This window comes from Heteronotia binoei, chromosome 8 (assembly GCF_032191835.1).
Source record: "Heteronotia binoei isolate CCM8104 ecotype False Entrance Well chromosome 8, APGP_CSIRO_Hbin_v1, whole genome shotgun sequence".
NCBI lineage: Eukaryota > Metazoa > Chordata > Lepidosauria > Squamata > Gekkonidae > Heteronotia > Heteronotia binoei.
The window spans coordinates 85,814,717-85,836,232 of record NC_083230.1 but is presented as its reverse complement, the minus strand read 5'-3'; the positions used below and the strand labels follow the sequence as shown (position 1 = coordinate 85,836,232).

General features: G+C 42.3%; 1 protein-coding gene across 3 annotated transcripts; it reads right to left on the bottom strand.

The window, feature by feature from the left end:
* Positions 1-1,208: 1,208 nt before the first annotated feature.
* Positions 1,209-21,067, bottom strand: CIMIP4 (ciliary microtubule inner protein 4). 3 transcript variants are annotated; one of them, XM_060245515.1, is made up of 6 exons: positions 20,936-21,067; positions 10,377-10,449; positions 8,752-9,386; positions 6,733-6,883; positions 2,396-2,506; positions 1,209-1,372 (listed from the first exon to the last, which is right to left on the bottom strand). In XM_060245515.1, exons 1-6 carry the CDS (start codon positions 20,942-20,944, stop codon positions 1,281-1,283), a joined length of 1,071 nt encoding a protein of 356 aa, XP_060101498.1. In that variant the 5' UTR covers positions 20,945-21,067; the 3' UTR covers positions 1,209-1,280. The 3 variants fall into 3 exon arrangements, with proteins under 3 accessions (XP_060101498.1, XP_060101496.1, XP_060101497.1); XM_060245513.1 differs by lacking the exon at positions 20,936-21,067 and adding an exon at positions 20,230-20,831; XM_060245514.1 differs by lacking the exon at positions 20,936-21,067 and adding an exon at positions 20,230-20,831 and having other exon boundaries at positions 10,377-10,446.
* Between the last annotated feature and the right edge of the window lie 449 nt (positions 21,068-21,516).

Genomic DNA, 21,516 nt, shown 5'->3' with positions numbered 1-21,516 from the left:
TCCGGCTCCTGACATTTATCAAATGAGAATAGAAAATGGGAGAAAGCCATTTGTGAATCAAGCTAATATAAAGTTTACTTTGAGTAATAAAACAAGAAAGTATCAAAAACCAATTCAAATCTCAGGTTGCCAGACTCTCCATATTTCTTAGCTGTACTTCACAGTTGGTTGCTATTCTTAACAAGAGGGATCTGCTGCCAGGAAGCCTCTCCTTACTTCCTGTTTCAGGGAAAACTAACCAACACCTTCCCCACTATTTTTGGAGGTAAGAGCACAAAGCAGGAATTAGTCACCTATTTATATTGGGGAAGGGGTGTAGAAATACCATAAGAAAATGCGCTGGCACAGGGTTTCCTATGAGGGTGGCACAAAGAAAAATATAACACTTTTCTTCTGTGCAGGAGTGTCCTCTTGGAGAGTTCATGAGGACCATCTTCAGTTGCTCTCTCAATATGTTACCGAAAGTGGTAAATATAGTGTAAAGCTGGGGAGATCCCAGGAAACGACACTAAAGTTTTCTAGGGGAAGAGGGCACAGTTGAAAGGGACTAGATTAGTATCCTCCGCTAGGGATACCAGTAAGACCCACCCACCTCCCCAAAAGAAGAAAAAGCAGCTTGGTCTGCAAACAACAGCTGAGGATTTTCATGTCATTGAAGTAAACATCATCACCTGCTGGTGATGGCTGGCTAAGCTGATATTAACAATAGTGGAACAGTTCTACCTTGCACCTGTTTTTCCTAGTAAGCCACCCACTCTTGTGGTCCACTGGTCAGGAGAAAAATGCCCTGTCCCTTTAACAGAGGACTTTATGTACAGAAATAAACAGTCAAAGCTTTTCACAGGATGGAAGTTAATACCACCACAGGATGTTTACTCCAGATGAGCACATTAAAGGGACAGCTAGAGGGAGCAATTTAAAAGATGGCGCACCCCCCCCCCGCAATTAACCACTTCTACCTCAGATTGCATTTTCCCCATTTCTATTGCTATTATTAGTTTAAGGCCACCAGCTTTTGAATTGGCTCCTTAAGCCTTTACCAGTCATTTGATTAAAACAAGCAGCAATAGGATTACTTGAAAAACTTCACCTGATGATTTCTGCATATCAAATAGCAGTTAAAAGCACAACAGCAGGCCAGACTGTTATTTCTCCTGGCCAGCTGGTGACTTTGCTTGCCTGCCCATCAATAGTCCGCACACACAATATCAGAGGCTGCATGGAGGTTTATTCCAGCACTAGGAAGAGACAGAAGGCTCTCATGCCTCTTTCATGCGTCCTTAGGATTTGTTGCCTTTGTTCTTCTCCCCATATTTTTCCTCCAGAGCTTTTTGCAGGTTAAGGTTTAGGGCATTTTTCTGGAACCATCTCCCTGTTGAGAAGCAAAATACAGTTCATGTTTACTATTGGCCCTTCAGTGAACACTGACATTAAAGAGATGTATTAGGGTTTGACTAGAAGATCAACCATTAAAGGCAAAGGACCAAAAGAGCAGGAAAAAACCCAAGGTTTGTGTGCACCAAAGAAGGAACAAGTGAGGTTATTTGATAACATATTGCTTTCAGTAGGCATTAAAACACCCAGATGTGATGGAATCGTTTATCATCTGCAGTAATGCAAACACAACAGCATATGTTCCTAATTTAAATGCTCAGTCATGTGACATGAGTTTTGCAGGCTATAAATCCGGTGAAATCCAAATGTTTAGATTATAATAATACTTCGTATTTATGTATCTAGCTGTCTTGTCTAAGTGCTCCACAAGTATTATCTCCATAATCCACCATTGAGAAAACAGGTTGGAGTTGATATTGCAGTTACCAACTTCCTGGAGAAAAACATGTCCTATTCCTTTAATAGAGGCTTAATGAGATGTTATGTACTAGTCAAAGTTATTGAGCTACTTGCCATGAAAAGCTTCAGTTGCCAATTTCTACCCATTAGGCCTGTTATTAAAGGGACAAGGCATTTTCTCTCTCTCTCCAAACCTGTTGACAACCCTAATTGTAGTTTTGGGGGGGGGGCAAGGACGGAATAACATAGCATTTGCTTAGCATCTCCAGGAGACCAATCCTAAACAGGTCTATACAGAATCCTACTCAGGTCCAGGGCTTTTTTTGTAGCAGGAACTCTTTTGTATATTAGGCCATACCCCCTGATGTAGCCAATCTCCCTGGAGCTTACAGTAGGCCTTGTACTAAGAGCTCTGTAAGCTCTTGGAGGATTGGCTACATCAGGGATGTGTGGCTTAATATGCAAAGGAGTTCCTGCTACAAAAAAAGCCCTGCTCAGGTCTAGTCAGTGAGGCTTACTCCTGAGAAAGGGTTCTGAGGCCTGCATTGATGGTTACTGCCTATGTTCCTTCCATGCTCTTAAAAATCTAGGAACTCCCTACCTAGATCGTCTGTTTTCCTTCCGTGCCAGTGCTTGGGGTCACGAACTGCCCTCTTTATCACATCTGGGGTATAGGAATCCTTCATCAAGCTCTTGCTTTCCAGTGGGCCTCCTGCAAAAAAAGAAAATTTGAAGAACTCTTACACAACTTGTTCTATAATCATTGGAAATATATTTACCATGATTATGGGATAAGGCCCGAGGATAGAAAGAGAACAAGCTAAAAGGTGATCATATGATGTGGGAACTGTAAACTAGTTGATGAGGGCAGTGATCCTCACCTTGGTGTCCCTGGTTGCCATGGTGCCCAATCCCTTCTTCACTAATCCAAATAGCCCATCTTGGCCTTACTCCATCACTGTGGAGCAGGTGGTGATTCGGAAGAACCTAGGAAGCAGCATCTTTGTATCTTCAGGGAGCACTCACTTGGAAGTAGGGGTCTCTACTGTATGAGGACGGTCAATTTTAAACCTTCCGGTATTGTGTGATTGGCCAACCCCTGTGGCAGCCATTTTGTAGTAGGACCTGCTCAATGTTTTTAAATTTTGCAAAGTATTCACAAAAGTGCAATAATATTGAAGTAGGGAATATTGAGGTTGAAACCAGGGGAAGTCAAAAAGTTGTTCATTTATGACTATTGTCCTGAATCAACCTCCTCACACAGTTTGTATACACAGGGAGAGGATCCAAAGGTATTTAACCACACACCTTTGCCCACCCAGTCATTTTGTTATGAACTTCATACAGTTTTTCTTTTTTGGATTCCCAATTGTGATGTTATTTAAACATTTATTCTAAGGTATTTAAACATTTAAAGCCCTATATGGCCGAGGACCTGTCTACTTGAGGGACCGTCTCTCCCCGCATGAACCCCAGAGAGCGCTGAGGTCAGCTGGAAAGAACCAGCTGAATATCCCTGGGCCAAGGGAGGCCAGATTGAAGTCCACCCGGGATCGGGCCTTCTCTGTAGCAGCCCCCCTACTGTGGAACCAACTCCCAGAGGAGGTACGGGCCCTGCGATGCTTAGATCAATTCCGCAGGGCCTGTAAGACCTACCTCTTTAAAACAGCCTTCACATAAAACCAAGCCAAAAAAGTCCTGTTGGATATGTTCTATGTTTTATGTTTTAATCACTGGATTTTATGAAAGATCTTGATTATAGCACCATAATCTTAAGTCTAATGTAATTTTAATGATTTTAAGGATGATTTTATAACTGAAATTGTATATGAATTTATAATTGATTGCACATGGTTTTATTGTATACTGTATTTACATGTTGTGAGCCGCCCTGAGCCTGCTTGCGGGGAGGGCGGGATACAAATAAAAAGTTATTATTATTATTATTATTCTAAGGTGAATGTGAGGGAAAGGAACCCTAATTCTCCAGGAGCGCTTTTCCTCATTTGAGTTCTCTCATCAGTGTCAGATCTACTCTTTGGTGTATACACACACACACACATATATTTTAAAAAACAAAATAAGAGTGAGTGAAGGGGCTGAAAAAATGTGTTGTATTATTGTTATTCGTGGTTTGATTGTGTGTTGATATATGTCTATGTTTTACTTTTCTTGTTTCTTTTTGTTGTGCTTATTTCTTGTCATGTATATCTATCTCTTTTATAATAAAATGGGACAGGAGGTCATAGGGCCTTTGGGCTCTGAAGAGTGTATAGTTTCAAGGACAGGAGTCCCCCTTCTTTACCCATACATATATCTCACATGAAAGGCTGCTGTTCTAAGCATACTTATTTGGGATTAAGCACATTAAAGTCAATGAGACTTAATTGAGGTTACTTTTGGAAGGGGCTGTGGGCTTGTGACTCAGAAATAAAGCATATGACATGGATGCAGAAAGTCTGGAGTTCAACTCCTGGCATTTCCAGTTTCCAGTGTGAGGAAAGACTTTCCTGTCTGAGAATCTAGAGAAGCACTGTCAGTCAGAATAACCCATACTCAGCTAGGTGGCTGCCTGGTTGGACCCAGTACAAGACAACTTCATAGGACTTCTGAGCAAAGATGTTGCCCACACAAATTAACTCTTGTAACCTACTCTCAAGTAGGTCACAAGGAAAGAAATCTACATGATTCTGAAGTGCATCTCTGAGGGGGAGGACTTCTGTACCTAAAAGCTAGTTGTAGAAGGTTCCATTTACAAGCAGCAAACTGCATGCCCCTACAGATTAACCCTTGTTACCCACACTGAAGTAGGACACAAGGAAAGCAATGCACACAGTGCCCTATGCCTATGGTACAGTACAAATTCCAGTGGGATATCCATGTTGGTTTGTTGCAGCAAGACCAAAGGTGCATTCCTCTAGATTGAACAGAGATGAATGATTTTAACTCACTATAAATGTTGCTGAATCAGCTTTAAAAAGAAGCCAAAGTGGGCAGCATAGACAATTGCCCTCTGTCCACTGGCAATTCATATGTGCCCAAGGCACTGTGTCCAATGTGTCCAAGGCACTGTGCATTAATGTACTGTGGGAAATATAATCCCAGGATGCCTAACATCATTAGTGTCAAGCACTCTAAGACTGCATTTCTCAGGGTGCACCAAGGCAGAACAGCTCAGAAACAACAGAAATAAGATCCAAGGCTCCAGGGCAAGCTATGGGCATGATGGGGGAAAAGTTCTCTGCTTGGCTCATGCTTGCCAGCTCTCAGAGTAAGTGCAAGGAGGAATAAAGGTTGCATGCCTGTAACAATATTTCCTCTCACTCTGATTTCCATTGACTCTAAGCTCAACAGCCAAAATAATCAACAGATTGGAATATTAGCTAATATTATCAAATGTCATTTTTTAAAATTTGATTTCATTATAACAACATGAGCGTTTCATTTTTTAAAAATCTTTATTTTGATGCCACCTCTCCACCCAATGTAAGGTCCCAAAGGCAGCAAACAATCAAAAACAGTAAAAGTAGTTTACACACACATACACTCAATAAAATACAAAATTTTAAACATATTCATATGTAAATAGGAATTTAGTTATTGGATCACTTAATGTTACATTTGCATTTATTTATTTAGATCCCATTTCTCTCTCTTGTTGGAATTCAAAACATCATTTTCTCCCCTTCATTTCCTCACAACAACAACAATCTTGGGAGGTAGGCCAGTCTGAGAGCTAGTGATGGGCCCAAGGTCATCCAGTGAGCTTCCACAGAAGAAGTTGGGGTTCAAACCCAGGTTGTCTGGGGGTGGGGCCCTGAGTCCACCACTCCACCCACTACACTGCACCAGCTCTCAGTGTGGTCTGACATCTGATCATATATTCCTAAATGTGATCACTTGCTAATTCCTGCAAATAAAATGATTGTTAACAAATAGTGAAAAGAACCAGCAGAAACAGTGGCAACTCCAGTGTTGATGGAGACAGCTGATAAAACTGCTAAAAAGGGCAGCTACCAACATCAATCATTTTCCTGCCAGCCTGGGAAATATCAAAGTGGTAGAAAGTGAATCTGAATAAAACAAAGATTTTATCCTATGATGAGACTGGGGAAAGAAGGTAGTGTTGACAGAGAAGCATTTGCTGCTAACATCTCAATGGACCTCTTTAGATATGCCTGTAATTGCTATTTGTCCTGCAGCAATTAACAGAAGATATTTTATTTTCATGCCTGGTGGCTGCTACATATGAAGTTTCTGTTAAAGGCACAAGAGAAAGCTAGGTGGCTGTCTGGCCATGAGGAACTCTGACAGTATGCCTGTAAATTCATATGAACATCTGAAGCTGCCTTATACTGAACCAGACCATCAGTTCATCAAGATCAGTATTGTCTACTCCAACTGGCAGCAGCTCTCCAGAGTCTCGTGCAGAGGTCTTTCACATCATCTCCTACTTGGTCCTAAAAATTGAAGGTGCTGGGGATCAATACTCTCTCTAAGGTGTGGAGTCCTGTGAGCAAAAATTCTGCTTTTTGAGCTACTGGCATCTAGGTTGTGAGCTACTGCATAAATTAGTTTGCTCTGGGATCATCCTTCCTGAGCTAGAACAAAAATGTGTGAGCTGGAGGCTAAAAAACAGTGTACTAGCTCTAACTCAGCTTAGAGGTGACTTTACTGGGGATTAAACTTGGGATCTTCTGCATGCAAAGCAGATGCTTTATCACCAAGTCAGGGCCAAGGCTATTACAGAGACATAAGACTCCTCTTGAAAAAAAACTGAACCTGTGAAAGATGCAATATATTTTTTCACCACTTACAGAAAAGAGAGCATGAAAAAGTGGCATTAGTGATGGGATTTCTGCAAATTTAGAACTACAGGACTGGTTCAGACTATAATTGGAGACAGAACAGAAAATGTAGTTTAAGAAGGTCCTTCACCTTGGAAAATGTTGGACCTCAAGTTGTAACCAAGTTCGTAATAATCAGCATAAGGTGAAGCTGCCATCGGGTTCTCTAGTGGCTTAAATGTCCAGTCACTGAGTCGCTTCTGCCCTTGAATCAGTCCAGCCTCACAGAGTGTCCGGCGAGCCTAGAAAAGGCAAATACAATCAGGTCAAAAAGTCTAGCTCAGATCCTTATGTGCTTGATGCCTCCTTGAGGTACTTGTGACTCCTCTACTTGAGTGTAACCATAGTGGGAATAGACTAGCTTTATCTGATGGGATCTCAGAAACTAACCAGGACTGGTCCTGGTTAGTACTTGGATGGGAGACCACCAAGGAAGTTCAGGATTGCCATGCAGAGGCAGCCAATGGCAATCCACCTCTGTTCACCTCACTTCTCGAAAACCTGAAGTTAGTTGTGACTTGATGGCACTTTCTACTACCACCATGGTGGGATCCAAGGTTGGCACACTTTCAGAAATGCCATGGATCAATCATATGCTTGTTTGTATTGTACATTTATTATATTTCTACCTCACCTTCTTTGTTTCCAAAGAGAAACATGGGGCTTTATCTAAGAAATATTGCATACATATGATAGCAGGCCCACTGATGGAGCCTTGCAGTATCTCACTCCAGGAGAGTGAACAGGCAGCCTGAGCACATGTGCTGAACAGCAGTACATCAGGTTATTTTTCTGCACATAACAGGCTCTTGCTTCATCCCAAAAGCAGGGCTATAGATCAGCTGGCAAAGCTCAGTTCACAGCAGAGAGGTGGAAGGGCAGCTTAGAAGCTAGCAAGACAGGGGGGCTGGGTCCATAGAGTAGCCAGCAATTAATTAAAAGAGTTTGGAGAGTGACCATTTTGAGAGTGAAACTTAGAGTGTGAAGGTTCCACCTGGTGCCCTCCTGTCCCATCAGGACTCTGCTCATGAAACTTCATTCAGGACCAGACATGAAACAGTTATTATCTGCATCCATTGCAATCTGATCGGATTTCTAAATGTATATATCAGAAGCTAAATCATTCATGTTTTGTATTGAGAATTCTCAAGCAATCTCACTGCAGTATCTTACTCTCAGGCTGGAAACAGATCTACAGACAACATATGCAATGTGCTTGGCCAAGTACAATCTTCAATGTGTCTCTCCATTTTGTTTATTGGTGCACTAACATCTTTACATGTAGATGTTGCAACAGGATAAGGGAACTGGGCCGAGACGACTGCCTATCCCTGAAGTAGCTGCTAATGGAGGGATGGGTAGCGGCATCTCTCCTCTTTTGACTAAGCTGCCCAATGGCTGGCCTCTGGTGAAGCCATTTATTCCTCCTGAAATTAAACCTCACAGCACAGCCACAGATCACACATAAATAATGGGCTTCAAGTGATGTTTTTGCTGCTTTGATATGTTCTGTGTTGACACAATCAATACTGACTGATTCCGCACTAACCTTGTCCGTGCCAGGCTTCCGTTGCTCTTTGGAGCAAGCTAGCGATGTTGCACCAGCTGCTCCACACCACCATGTTGTGCCGGGGCAACCCGCGATTTGCCATGCCACAGCGTTGCCATGCCACAGCTGTTTTTTTCAGGTTTACACTGCGGTGCAGCAAATTGTGGGTTGCCCCAGTGCAAAATGGTGGTGCGGGGCAGCTGGTGCAAAATCACTAGCTTGCTCTGGAGAGAAATGGAAGCCTGGCACGGAGCAAGGTTAGTGCAGAATCAGCCTGAGAAGGTCATAGCTTTTTAATAGCAATAGAAAAGCAAAATGTGGAAATGTTCCCAGGCTATATAATGATGATTAGGTAATAGTGTCCTATTTTGCAGATCCTTAGCTAATTTTTAAAAATAAAAATGATTATACCATGGTTACAATAAGCCCCTTAATGTCCTGTTTATTTTGTCCTGTGGATGTATTTTGCAGTGAAGCTTACCCCCTTGAAATCTGGCCAGTGATGGCCAGTTTAGGCTCAGGCTATTAATATTCTTGAAAAATTAGAATTATTCTCTTCACCTGCTCCTCAGAGATCAGTTTTTCCACCACAGAGGTGCCATACTTGGCTTTGATATTGTTGGGTATGAAACTGCTTTTCTTCTCCTGAAGGGGCTTTCCTTCTGCTTTAACATCAAGCCCACTTGATGCCAGTGAGTCTTTGGCAACATCCTGAGCATCTTTCATGTCTTCACGGGTGCCCTTCCCAGTCTTCCGAGGAGATCCCAGTAATCGGGTCCCTACTGGTCGATATTGCCTGCCCATTAGTTCATCTGTGTTGGTGTAGCTGTCTTCCATCTCTTCTTGGCTGGGCTTGGCTGACTGACGGGGATTTCCAGACCTCCCTTTCTGGTGATTCCCTATTCCCTTGGAAGTTGCATTAGCTAGACTTTCCTTTCTGCTTGCAGATATTTTTGGTGATACAGAATGAATGCATAATGCAGAGGGAGTTTTGGACTTGAGGGTATGTTTGCTGGGGTTCCTGGTTTGGAAACGCTGCATGGAAGGTGATGGCTGAGGTGTTCTGTTCTCCAATGGGCTTGTGGGGGTCTTGCATGAAGTCCTGCTGGCATTCTTTGAGGGTAGTCTTTTGTCCTGGGCCCATTCCCCAGCCATGTTATATGTGACCTGCTCCTTGTTTCCATATGCAGGCACTACTGGAAGACAAAATAAAGTAGCCAGTCACATGCTGCCGTAGTTTGTGCTTATCAGAAAGAGCATAAGCTCCTAATACGAACAGAACTGTGGCATTCTGCACCAACTGAAGTCTCCAAGTTGACTTTGAGGAGATATCTATGTACAGTGCATTACATTAGTCTACTCTCAATGTTACCATGGCATGAAACAGGTGGCCAAATAGGCCAAGTCAAAGTAGGGGTCCATCTTTCATCAAGATCTCTGCCTTTTCAATCAACATTACTTCTGTCTTGTCAAGATTTAGCTTAGCAATCTAACGATAGAGGACAGGTAGATATTGAGGACCTCTACCACATCATCAGGAGATTATATAAGAAGATATAGAGCTGGGTGTCATCAGCATAATGATGACAGCCAGTCCCAAAACTATGAAAGACTTGTCCTAAGGGCTTTACATAGAATTTGAATAAAATGGGGGAATAGCACTGTGCCATGTGAAACCACAAGACAGGTCCCATACTGATGACAACTGGTCTCCAATGGCAACACTTTGAGTTCAATCTGTGAGGAATTATTTGAACCAGTCAAGAGCACATCCACTAAACAACTACTTCTACTTCCAAATGCCTGAACAAGATGGCATTGTCTACTTATCAAAGACTGCAGCTAAGTTCAGTAACAGCAACAAAGAAGTGTGTCCTTTTCTATATTCAGACAGGGAGAGAGGGGCAGAAAAATCTTCCATTCCTACCATATTAAAGGACATATTAAAGGACTAACATTTCTACATATATATCCCTATGCTTGTGCACATGCACACAATGTACACTTATTCTGACAAAAGGTCACTATTGCCACCTAATGAGTTGACCAGGTAGATCAGAGAATGGACTTCTACCTGATCAAATGATGAAGGTAATGGGGTGTTCCTCCCTGTCACAATGTAGTCCTATACTGTGACTGTGTGAATGGCCACAAGAAAGATACCCCCCCTCCATTAGATTTCTAACCTGTTGTTTCATCGGCCATCCTGGTCTCATGTGTGCTGGCAGGAAATGGGAAGGCCGAATCCATGGGCACCTGCTATAAAGAGAAACAAATTTTGGATTATCTTAAACTTTTTAAAGCAGGAATCCCTTCTAAATTTACTTTTTTGGGAATCACTTGTACCACTTTCTCCTGCATAAAGTGCAGGAATCTCACATCAGTTAGCACTGAACACATATCTCTTTTCATCTTTAGTATTTATACATATATAGCATTTGTGAGCAACAGATTATTTGACACACACAGAGGCCACTCCAAGTTTGCCTTTGAGCTTCCGACCCAAACTCTATTCCCCTAAATCACAATGCCTCACACCTTCGCCCTTTTGAACTCACAAAACAATTGTGAGTCATGTAGGGTTGCCAAGTCCGATTCAAGAAATATCTGGGGACTTTGGGGGTGGAGCCAGGAGACTTTGGGGGTGGAGCCAAGATCAAGGCTGTGACAAGCATAATTGAACTCCAAGGAAGTTCTGGCCATCACATTTAAAGGGACGGCACACCTTTTCAATGCCTTCCTTCCATAGGAAATAATGGATAGGGGCACCTTCTTTTAGGGCTTATAGAATTGGACCCCCTGGTCCAATCTTTTCAAAACTTGGGGGGTATTTTGGGGAGAGGCAATAGATGCTATACTGAAAATTTGGTGCCTCTACACAAAAAACCAGCTCCCCCAGAGCCCCGGATACCCGCAGATCAATTCTCCATGATTTTCTATGGGAATAAATCTCCATAGGGAATAATAGAGTTCCCAGCAGACATTTCCCTCCCCTTCCCCCGCTTTCTGAAGACCCTGAAGCGGGGGGAGGGCCTCCAAACCGGGGGATCCCCTGCCCCCACCTGGGCAACCCTAGAGTCATAACTCACAGTGTGAGAACCACTGCATTCTCTTAGTACTTGCAACGGCCTGTAACATTCACTTCTCCCAGCAGCACAAGTGGAGAGCTGAGAGAGAAAGTAACTTTGTACCCCAAGGGAGCTCATGTCTGAACTTTGGAACCAGCATCACCAAACTCACTGCTCACTCTCTTAATCATGTCTCCTGTAGACATCTCCAGATTTAAATTTTATTTTAAACAAAACTGTAAGAGTTATATGCAATATATTGTGTATAAATTATTTCAGGACATAACTATATTGCCTCTGGTTATAACGTTACCTTACAAAAGCTCTCATTTTTGTTCTGAAAAATGGATGGACTTGTTTCTGTTCTGAAAATGGATATTGCAACAAGTCTCTGTAGCTGTAGTTTTATATTGAGCTCTAGCAACTGGTAGATGATAATATTTATCTCCAAGTAGTGAAAAAGTTTCACTGGCTGTTTCCAGTTACAGAGACTGTAGGGCAACATAGAGATGCCAGCCTCCACATGAAACCTGCTCATCTCCAGACTATAGGGATCAGTTCCTCTGGAGAAAATGGATGCTTTCCAGGGTGTTGCTTTCTATGGCATTGTACCTTGCTGAGGTCCCTGTCCTTCCCAAGTTCCATCCCCAAATCTCCTGTAGTTTCCCAATTGGATTTGGCAACCCAACCCCCCCATCCCCCACTACTGGCCAGGGGGGACATGGCAACCTTAGACCGCAAGCCAAAAGGAACTCCCTGAACAGATTTCAAACACCCACCCTGAATTACTTACTACATTTAACAACATGTTTAACAAATGTTGACGTAAGGTTGCCAAGTCCCTCTGGTGCTCTGGCACTCAAGGATTCATGGTAATAACTCTATGGTATTCATAGAGTTTTATCATAAATCATAGAGCACCTGCAGCGCAACATGCCTGGCATGATGATGTCACTTCTGGATGATGGCATCATGCAGGACACATCGCGTGGTGACAGGGCTGTTTGGGGACAGGGATCCCCCCAGTGGCCTGCTCTGTGCCAGCAGGTTGGGCCTCCCCAAACTGGGGGATCCCCTGCCCCCAGTGGGAGCTTGGCAGCCCTATGTTGGCAACTGCCTTCATGGGTCTTAAACCAGCATTTGACACAATCTCTAGACCTCGGTTATCAAAAAAGCTGAAGAAATATGACATTGAACCATCTCTTTTTTACCTAATCCAACAGCTTTACAACTACCCTACTGCCTGGGTTAGATGTTAGGAGTCAGGTCAGCTGTCAGGGAGGTTTACACTGGATAGAGGATTTAAGCAGGGATGTATTCATGTACCCCTACTGTTTAATTTACATCTAAACAATCTTAGATCCTGCCTCCTGAGGGATGCTTGTCATCCTCCACATTTATCTAAGTGTGAAGTTCCAATCCTTCTATATGATGATGATGCAGAGATAATGTCCAGATCAATTCTGGGCCTCCATAAGTAGATAAAAAAAACTTCCAGTATTATTGTAACTGTTAAGGCTTGTCCATTAATGTAGTGAAATCTAGGGTTATAATATTTAGTAAAAAGAAAAAAGGGGAACAGGTTAATCAATTTAAATACCTGGGGACCCATTTTGAAGCATCTCTCAAATGGAAAATGCATCTGGATCTTGCAAGGAATATTGCCTTGAGATTAGGGAGGACAATTGTAATATACTTCTATACAGCAGGAGTTGAATTTGTTCCCTCAGCCCTAAAATATATAATGCTAAGGTTTCAAGCCAATTCTTGTATGGTGCAGATATCTGGATTCAGACTGCTTCTGAGGAAACAGATTACATCCAGAATGATCTCTTCTGATGCTTATTGACTACTCCCATATGTATCTCAGGAATAGCACTGAGAGCTGAATTGGGCAAATTATCAATGGAAGCTAAGACTTTGATGAAGGCATTTATTTTTAAAATAAAGATTTTAAAATCTGAAGGAGGGCTTATTCTACTTGGTCTTATTCAAACAGACAACTACAATAGCTAGTGGGATCTAATTTTGGAAAAGAAAATGAAATGCCTAAGAGTAATATATGACATGGTTAAGAAAACAGAGACTAAAGATATAATTAGGCAAATAAAAATGTGTGTTAGGAAGCTGGATGCTACTGCTTTTTTTGTAGCAGGAACTCTTTTGCATATTAGACCACACCCCTCTTATGTAGCCAATCCTCCTGGAGTTTACAGGGCTCTTAGTACAGGGCCTACTGTAACCTCTTGGAGGGTTGGCTACATCAGAGGTGTGTTGCCTAATATGCAAAGAAGTTCCTGCTACAAAAAAAAGCCCTGAGTATGTCTATCAGGGCACATAGGGTATGTTCAACACTTTATCTTGGAATTGCCCTGCCAGTGCAACTGCCAAAGTATTTTTTTTCATTTGACTGTACCAAAGCTCAGAAGACCTTTTACTCTGGTAAGAATTAATACCCTTCCCTTGACAGTTCTGGAAGGTAGATATAATAAAGTACCATACACAAATAGAACATGTAGCTATTCATATGACAAAGTAGAATCCATTGAACATATGATTATATAGTACCCGATATACAACAAATTGTGGAGGACTAATTTAATCATCCCTTTATTTTTTTTAAAAAAGGGGGAATCACTTAATACAAGTGACCAGGTGACATGGCTACTTTTGGACACAAATGTCATCCTTTTGCTGGTAGTAGTGGGAAAGGCCTACAACTCCCAGAAGCCATATAATGTTTTGGCACGATTTTGGGCCAATCAGAGAAAGAGGAGAGCTTGAATAAAAGGCCTGGAAGGTGGAAGCCATGGTTCTTTTCCTTGGAGGCAGAGCCAAGGAATAGCTACTGCAGGGAAGAGACCTTTGCCCTTAGAGGAAGGGTGAGTAGGCCCAGGTCTGACTGAGGCAGTCTAGGGACAGTAAGTCCAGATGTGTTAGGGCATTTGCTTATTTTCCCTTCACCCCTTTTACTGTTTAATATACCTTGTTTGTTTACATTGCACTGAACTGATCTTTTAAATAAACCTATCCCCCCCCCCCCACACACACAGCTCGTTCACTCTACCTGGTCCTCACACCTATTATTTGGCCTAAGCTAAAGGAGACCTGAAGGGCTTGGGACGGTACTCTGGGCCTTCTCAAGGGGGACCCTTAACCCAGAGTGGTGGCAGCAATTGGCAATACCTCTCTGAGTTGTGACACTAAGGAAATAACATTAAGTAAGTCCTTTTCTAATTTAATTTTTATTTTAAGTTCTGCTTAAGGCAATAGCTGTATGAGCAGTACTAGATAGATAGATAGATAGATAGATAGATAGATAGATAGATAGATAGATAGATAGATAGATAGACAGACAGACAGACAGACAGACAGACAGACAGACAATAATAAGGAAGGAAGGAAGGAAGGAAGGAAGGAAGGAAGGAAGGAAGGAAGGAAGGAAGGAAGGAAGGAAGGAAGGAAGGAAGGAAGGGAGGGAGGGAGGAAGGAAGGACAACAAATCCCTCTTAATTATTTCTGCCATGGGCATAATTTTTTAAGCTTTCTCATTCCTTTTCCTCTAAGTTTAACTAAGGAAGAATAAGCAGAGATCAAATTAACATGCATACCAAATAAGGCAATGAATAAGCACTCCATAGAGGGAAATATAATACTTCCCATCAGAGTTGGATAAAAATGAGACCGTAGCCTTTTTACAGTTGTTACATGATTTGTGTATCAGGAATAGGGCTTTTTTTGAGCAGGAACACACAGGAATGCAGTTTTTGGCTGGTTTGGTGTCAGGGGGTGTGGCCTAATATGCAAATGAGTTCCAGCTGGGCTTTTTCTACAAAAAACCTATGCAAAACAATGGTGACATTAGGGAGTGTCACCTAATATGCAAAAGAGTTCCTGCTGGGCTTTTTCTACCAAAAAAACCCTGATCAGGAAGAAACAGTACCCACAATAATTCTAATATATGTGACTTTGATTTCCTTCAGATATGTGGGGCGTCATGGTTTCTGTTACCATACATTATAAGCTTAAATTATGCAGTTACAAGACAAGAACCCACAAGGACTTGAGGAGGGCATCTCATTTCCTCCTCCCCCACGATTTCATCTTTTATGGGGTCACTGCTGCCGCCATTTTCTAGCTTTCTTCTCTCCTTCCACCCACTAGCCAACCTACCTTTATCTGCCCCCATCTTCCTTTCCGTCCCCTTGGCAGCTTCTCCCTGGAAAAACGTTTCATAATGCCAAGTAGTTACAGTTTAGAAATATCTTGGGGATGGAGTCAGGAGACGTTGGGAGTAGAGCCAGGAGCAAGGTTGTGACAAGCATGATTGAACTCCAAAGGGAGTTTTGGCCATCACATTTAAAGGAACCGCACAGCTTTTAAATGCCTGTCCTCCATTGGAAATAATAGATAGGGGCACTTTCTTTGGGGGCTCATAGAATTGGACCCCCCCATCCAATCTTTTTGAAACTTGGAGGGTGTTTTGAGGAGAGGCACCAGATGTTATGTTGAAAATGTGGTGCCTCTACCTCAAAAAACAGCCCCCAAGAGCCCCAGATACCCATGGATCAATTCTCCATTATACCTTATGGGAATCAGTCTCCATAGGGAATAGTGGAGTGCCCGGCAGATATTTCCCTCCTCCCTCCCACTTTCTGATAACCCTGAAGTGGGGGGAGGGCCTCCAAACTTGGGGATCCTCTGCCCCCACCTGGGGATTGGCAACGCTATTACAGTTTCACAATGGGGGATCTGCAAAGGTTCACTTTCCCCTGTATCCCCAATTATGCCCTCCTTCTAGCAGCTGCATATCCTCACCTGTCCCTGCTTCCTTGTCTTCTTCCTACCCACCAACTCACCTGCCATCTTTAACTATATTTATTATATATTTTCTTCATTTATACCCCACTTCTCTTCAATGGAGACCAAAGCAGCTTATGTCACTCTCCTTTCATCCATGTCCTCCAAATAACAACTCTGTGAGGTAAATTAGCTGAGACAGTGTCATTGGCCCCCAAGTCACCCAGTGAGCTTCCACTGCATAATGGAGATCCTACTCTGGAACTCAGGGTCTCCCAGATCCTACTCTGAAACTCTGCCAGTGACACCACACTGACTTTTGTGCGGTCACTGCTGTTGAACAGTAGCAAGTATCCAAGCCTGGTAATGCAAGTCAGGTGGTAGGAAGTTACACAATAATTTCAGGAGGGCTTTAGACCTGGATAAGTACTCCCCCAAATGCCAAAACAGCCCTAGAATGAGCACTGCTTCCTCTCCCTGCCTTTTACTGATGGAATCTAAGGCTTGAGGACTGTAATTACTGTTGTGCTTGCCTAGCAATGGCCACTGAGGGGACATTCACTTCTTAAACCTACAGGATTTACTACTATTATTTTGGGGTATTTTAACCCTACCAATGCATTTTTAAAAAGTCTTTAGATTTTTCAACAAACCTGGGGCTTTTTCCAGGTTGGTAAAGGAGCTGTCTAGTCTATTCATAGCCCCAGTCTTTCGATTTAGGTATCCATAGATGGGGCTGTGTTGAGAATTAGATATTCATCCATCCATCCATCCATCCATCCATCCATCCATCCATCCATTCAATTTCTTGCCCTCCTTCCCCATATCAAACCCCAGGGTAGGGTTAGGGTGAGTCACAACATTCTTAAAACATACAGGAATTTAAAATATAATACAGTCCTTAAAATCTATCAATTACTAAACAATATATTGATGATAGAAGTTAACGAGCTGGGGATGGAATAGCAATGTTGAATATGCCAATAGTTAAGAAGGAAAGGGTTAAATAATCTCCCACTCCCCTCTGATTTCTGTAATGAAAGAGAGCCTTCAGTAAAAAGAATCATGGAATTGTATAGTGTCATTCTGCTTTTGGGCATAAAGTGTGCCATGCCATCATGGTAGAATATGTATGACAGCAGTGATCAGTTGTGTCTCTGGGTTTCTTTTGTTACTAATCTGGAAACACTGATCTTGCTATGCATAAAAACACAGAGGTGCCCTTTACAAGCTTTTTTAAAAAAATTGTTGGGCGCACAACAGATCAGAAGCTATTAAAAATACTAGTAGTATAAAATCATGAAGCTTTTTGTGGAATTGTTTTCCAAAGTGCCTGTGATCGATTCTGCACTCACCTTATGCCGCTCTCACGTTCATCTTCTCAGCACGGCTTTCTTCTGATTTCACACTATCTGCCCCAGGGCTGCAGCAAGGATCGTTGTTTTTGTGCAGCAAACAGAAACCACTAAAAACCAGTTTCTGTTTGCTGTGCAAAAACGCCAATCCTTGCTGCAGCCCCAGGGCAGATAACGGGAAATCGGAAGAAAGCCGTGCTGAGAAGACAAATGTGAGAGCAGTGTAAGGTGAGTGCAAAATCGGTCTGTATTTTATGAGCTTAGTAACACAGCCCATATGTTCATATGGGGAGGGACAGTGGCTCAGTGGCAGAGCATCTGCTTGGGAAGCAGAAGGTCCCAGGTTCAATCCCTGGCATCTCCACTAAAAAAGGGTCCAGGCAAATAGGTGTGATAAAACTCCGCATGAGACCCTGGATAGCCGCTGCCAGTCTGAGTAGACAATACTGACTTTGATGGACTGAGGGTCTGATTCAGTATAAGGCAGCTTCATATGTTCATATTTTTGGGTTGTGCAAGGCTGAAGGAAGAACACTGGCAACACCCACTGACTTACATTACTCTGTGAGACCAAATATATGCACAGGTCCCTGATCTTTTTCTTTCTGGCAACTCAGAGAGTCAAGGGCAGAGACCTGTCCCATTATGAATGTCACACTCTCAGCCCTTTTTGAACATTCATATATGTATAGAGGAGAACAAGTGAGAGTGGGGAGTAGGGTCATAAGGACAGTTCCCATCCCTGGTATACATTTAGCCAGTGGAAGGACAGAATTAAGCCTAGCTGTGTAGGATTATGCGTGTACATCTCTCTCTGATCAAAAAAACCAGGGTTCCTGGTCATATTGAAAGACCTACATGCACATATTTATATGCATGTAAGCCTCTCCTCTATTCATCTGCAGAACACACATAGGTCAGCGCTCAGCAGCACTGATTGTATACCCCTTCTCCAAGCTATATACCAAATTAGGGTTTATCAACCTCATGGTGTAGCCTCCTAAAGTTCTCTCAGGATTACAACTGATCTCGACTACAGAGATCAGTTTCTCTGGAGGAAGTGGTGACCTCAGAGGACACATTATGACATCACATCCCTGTTGTGCTTTCTTCCATTCTCAAATTCTGCCTTCCCTAGGCACTGCCCCCAAATCTCCAGGTATTTCCCAAGCCAGATGGCAACCCTACTACATAACTAGGCTAGGTGGGGTCAACAGCAACAGGTTTCTGTTATGCAATTTCTATGACATATCTCATCTTCTCTTATTCTTATTCACTAGGGAAACATAAAACAAGAACCTTGACGGATTGTTTATTGCGATGGCAACCTGTCAGTTGAGAAGAATAAAGCAATACTTTTATCTGTGCCTTATCTCACATTAGAACAAGCAGTATCATAAGAAATCTCTTGGGAAAAGCATATGCTAGAGAGGAACCCCTAAGACCAGATAAAACCCCTGGGGTCACTTATTGCTACTTTAATAGGAATAGACTCTTTTTTATTATTACCCTCTCAGTCTCTATTTTCCTCATTGCTCCTGTCTACACATTTTCCAGCATCCCATTGCTAAGCATATTTATGAACTATCAATGAATTAAGGCTGAAATAGCCTTCCATGGAGCTTGAACCAGATGTGGGATATGGCTTTACTTTCTTTTAGGAGCATCCCATACGATTGTGGCATTTCTTCAAACTGAAGGTATAAGCGTCACAACACAGACCTCCATGTGTCTCTGTCTCTGTGACAGATTATTACCTCTCACTTAAAACTAAGTCAAGTTGCATTCATTGCTAATTTATGGTGTTTTCAATGACAATTATTAACATTTGTTCATCATTTTGGAAATTCTCAGTAGAAGTGGGCTTTATTCTGAGGCTTCATATTCCTTACCTCATATTCCTTTTCTCACATTTTTTATCCCATCTGTCCTCCAAGGACCTCATGGCTGCATATATAATTCTTCCTTTGCCATTTTATATTCACAACAACCCCATCAGTTAGGGTGGTCCTAGCCCAACAATTACACCACAGTGTCCTCAGAAAGCCTTTGTGAGGTAAATTTAAGTTGAAAGATAGTTACTGGCTCAAAGTCACCCAAGTGAGCTTCATAGCAGAGTGAGGATTAGAACCTAGGGATTAGAATTTATTATGGATTTAATGAAATCAAGTGTAGCCTTCATGGTTGCTTAGAATTTTTTTTTTACTACATAAACAAAAAGTGATCTTACAACTCTGGCTAAAAATCAAAAACCAAACAGGATATCCCACTCCACACATATCAAGTGTTTAAATTCAAAGTCACTTGGGAGGTTCTAAATCTAAATTTTGAATATAAGGGAATGGTAATATAATGGTCCTTGTGTCATCTTAGCTGTCTGCAGAACAGTTGGAGTCTAACAACCTCTCAAAACTCCCTACACTTTTGTTTCCTTCACAATTACAACATTAAGATTAACAAATCAGTTGTGACCCTCTAGCTTGCAAATTTTCATTAGTGTTGACAATTCTACCATACCTCTACATGTGCCATTAAGATAAGCTAGAGTAGAGTATTCTTCCAGAGGTCTGCTGAAATTCTGCCTCACATTCTAGAGTCTCTTTCAGACTCTAAGGCTGGGGTCTAGTTTGGTACAGTACTGCTAGTAGGTGACACCTCAAAGATACTGCCAAATTCTAGTTATTACCAGAACTGGCTGGTCACTATGGGTGACCAGAAACAGCTCCCCTTCCTCATCAGAAGCCAGAAATGGAATATTATCTTTGATATTCCCCTGAATATCCTGATATAGCTTTACTGGTCCCACATATTTTCACCTGAGTCACATTCTCCACTTCGTTGGCATTTTCCAGGCATGGAGACATGAGGCAGCTGTCTCTTTGGATGAAGTTACTACCAGACTCCTCCACCTGCTGTAGATACTGGAGCACAGGACTGATTTCCTCAGACTCCTGATCTGAGGTAACATCCTCTTCTTCTGGCTGAGATAGTTGTTGACAGAAGGTAATAAATTCTTCAGGGTGCTGCAGATATCGCAGCACAGGACTAACCTCTTCAAGCTCTTGTAGGTACTGGGGTAAAGGCTGGACTATCTTTTGCTCTGGTTGGCACTGGAGTGAGGAACTCACCTCCCCAAGCTCCTGCTGACACTGAAGCAAGTCTTTTGTCTCCTTATGCTTGTACAGATATTGCCTGGCCATTTTCTGAAAACCTCTGGCTGAGATCAGCACAACAATGATTATATATGAACTGTATACATGCCATGCGTGTCCCAGGGTTGCCAACCAGATATGGCTCCAAATCAGTTGCCAGAGGTGGCCAAGGAGAACCCAACATGCCTGCCACATGTGGCTTGGACTAGCAGCAAGACAGCAGCAAAGGTCCACAGTACTGACTTATGCCTAAAAATCATGCCTCCTTTGTGTAGGTCATACTACCTCAATGTCTTTGTTTGTATGTAGCTGCCTGGGGGTGTTATTTTTACCTCAGAAGTTAAACCTGCCACATAAATGTGTACCTCACCTCTTCCATGGTCTCAGCAGAGGTGCCAAAGTAGTTCTTGGTGAATCAAGCAGGTCCTTGTGAAGTCCAGAAGTGGAGATAAAGAGTTGGAACTGTGAGGAGTCACCAAGGACAGTTGCTTAGTAACAAGCATCCCCATCTGTGAGCTGTAGTTGCTATAGGAACCCCAGTAAACATAGGTACCAGTTGAGAGTTATCTTCTTCTGTAGAGTTACAAAAGTTCACATTGTACAAGTGTTGGCTACCTGGCTCTCATCATATTATAACAGTTGTTTAGAACTTCTTTGGCCACTTCTTTTCAGGGACATCAAACTATTTTGTTGCCTTGTTTTGCTCTTGAGTCCCAGTAACACTATATGGAAGTGTTGGGAATCCATCAGCTTTATTTCCACAATCCACTACAGAATTAAGCATGCTTAAACCTATTGGAAATCAATGGACATAAGGACACTTGACTCTGTGTTGGGTTGCTGCTGCTACAGTCACAAATGGGTTATCTTCAGTTCTGCAGTTTTCTGGAGGGCTAAAATGTATTTTTTTCTGGAGGGCTAAAATGTTTTTTTTAAAACCTCCAATTGATT

Coding starts and splice junctions, on each gene's coding strand:
- CIMIP4 (XM_060245513.1), bottom strand. CDS start 20,760: ATGTGGCAGGCATGTTGGGTTCTCCTTGGCCACCTCTGGCAACTGATT. Junction 6,884..8,751: donor AACTGATCTCTGAGGAGCAG/GTGAAGAGAATA, acceptor TGCCTTTTCTAG/GCTCGCCGGACACTCTGTGA. Junction 1,373..2,395: donor AAGGAAAACAGACGATCTAG/GTAGGGAGTTCC, acceptor GCTTCTCAACAG/GGAGATGGTTCCAGAAAAAT.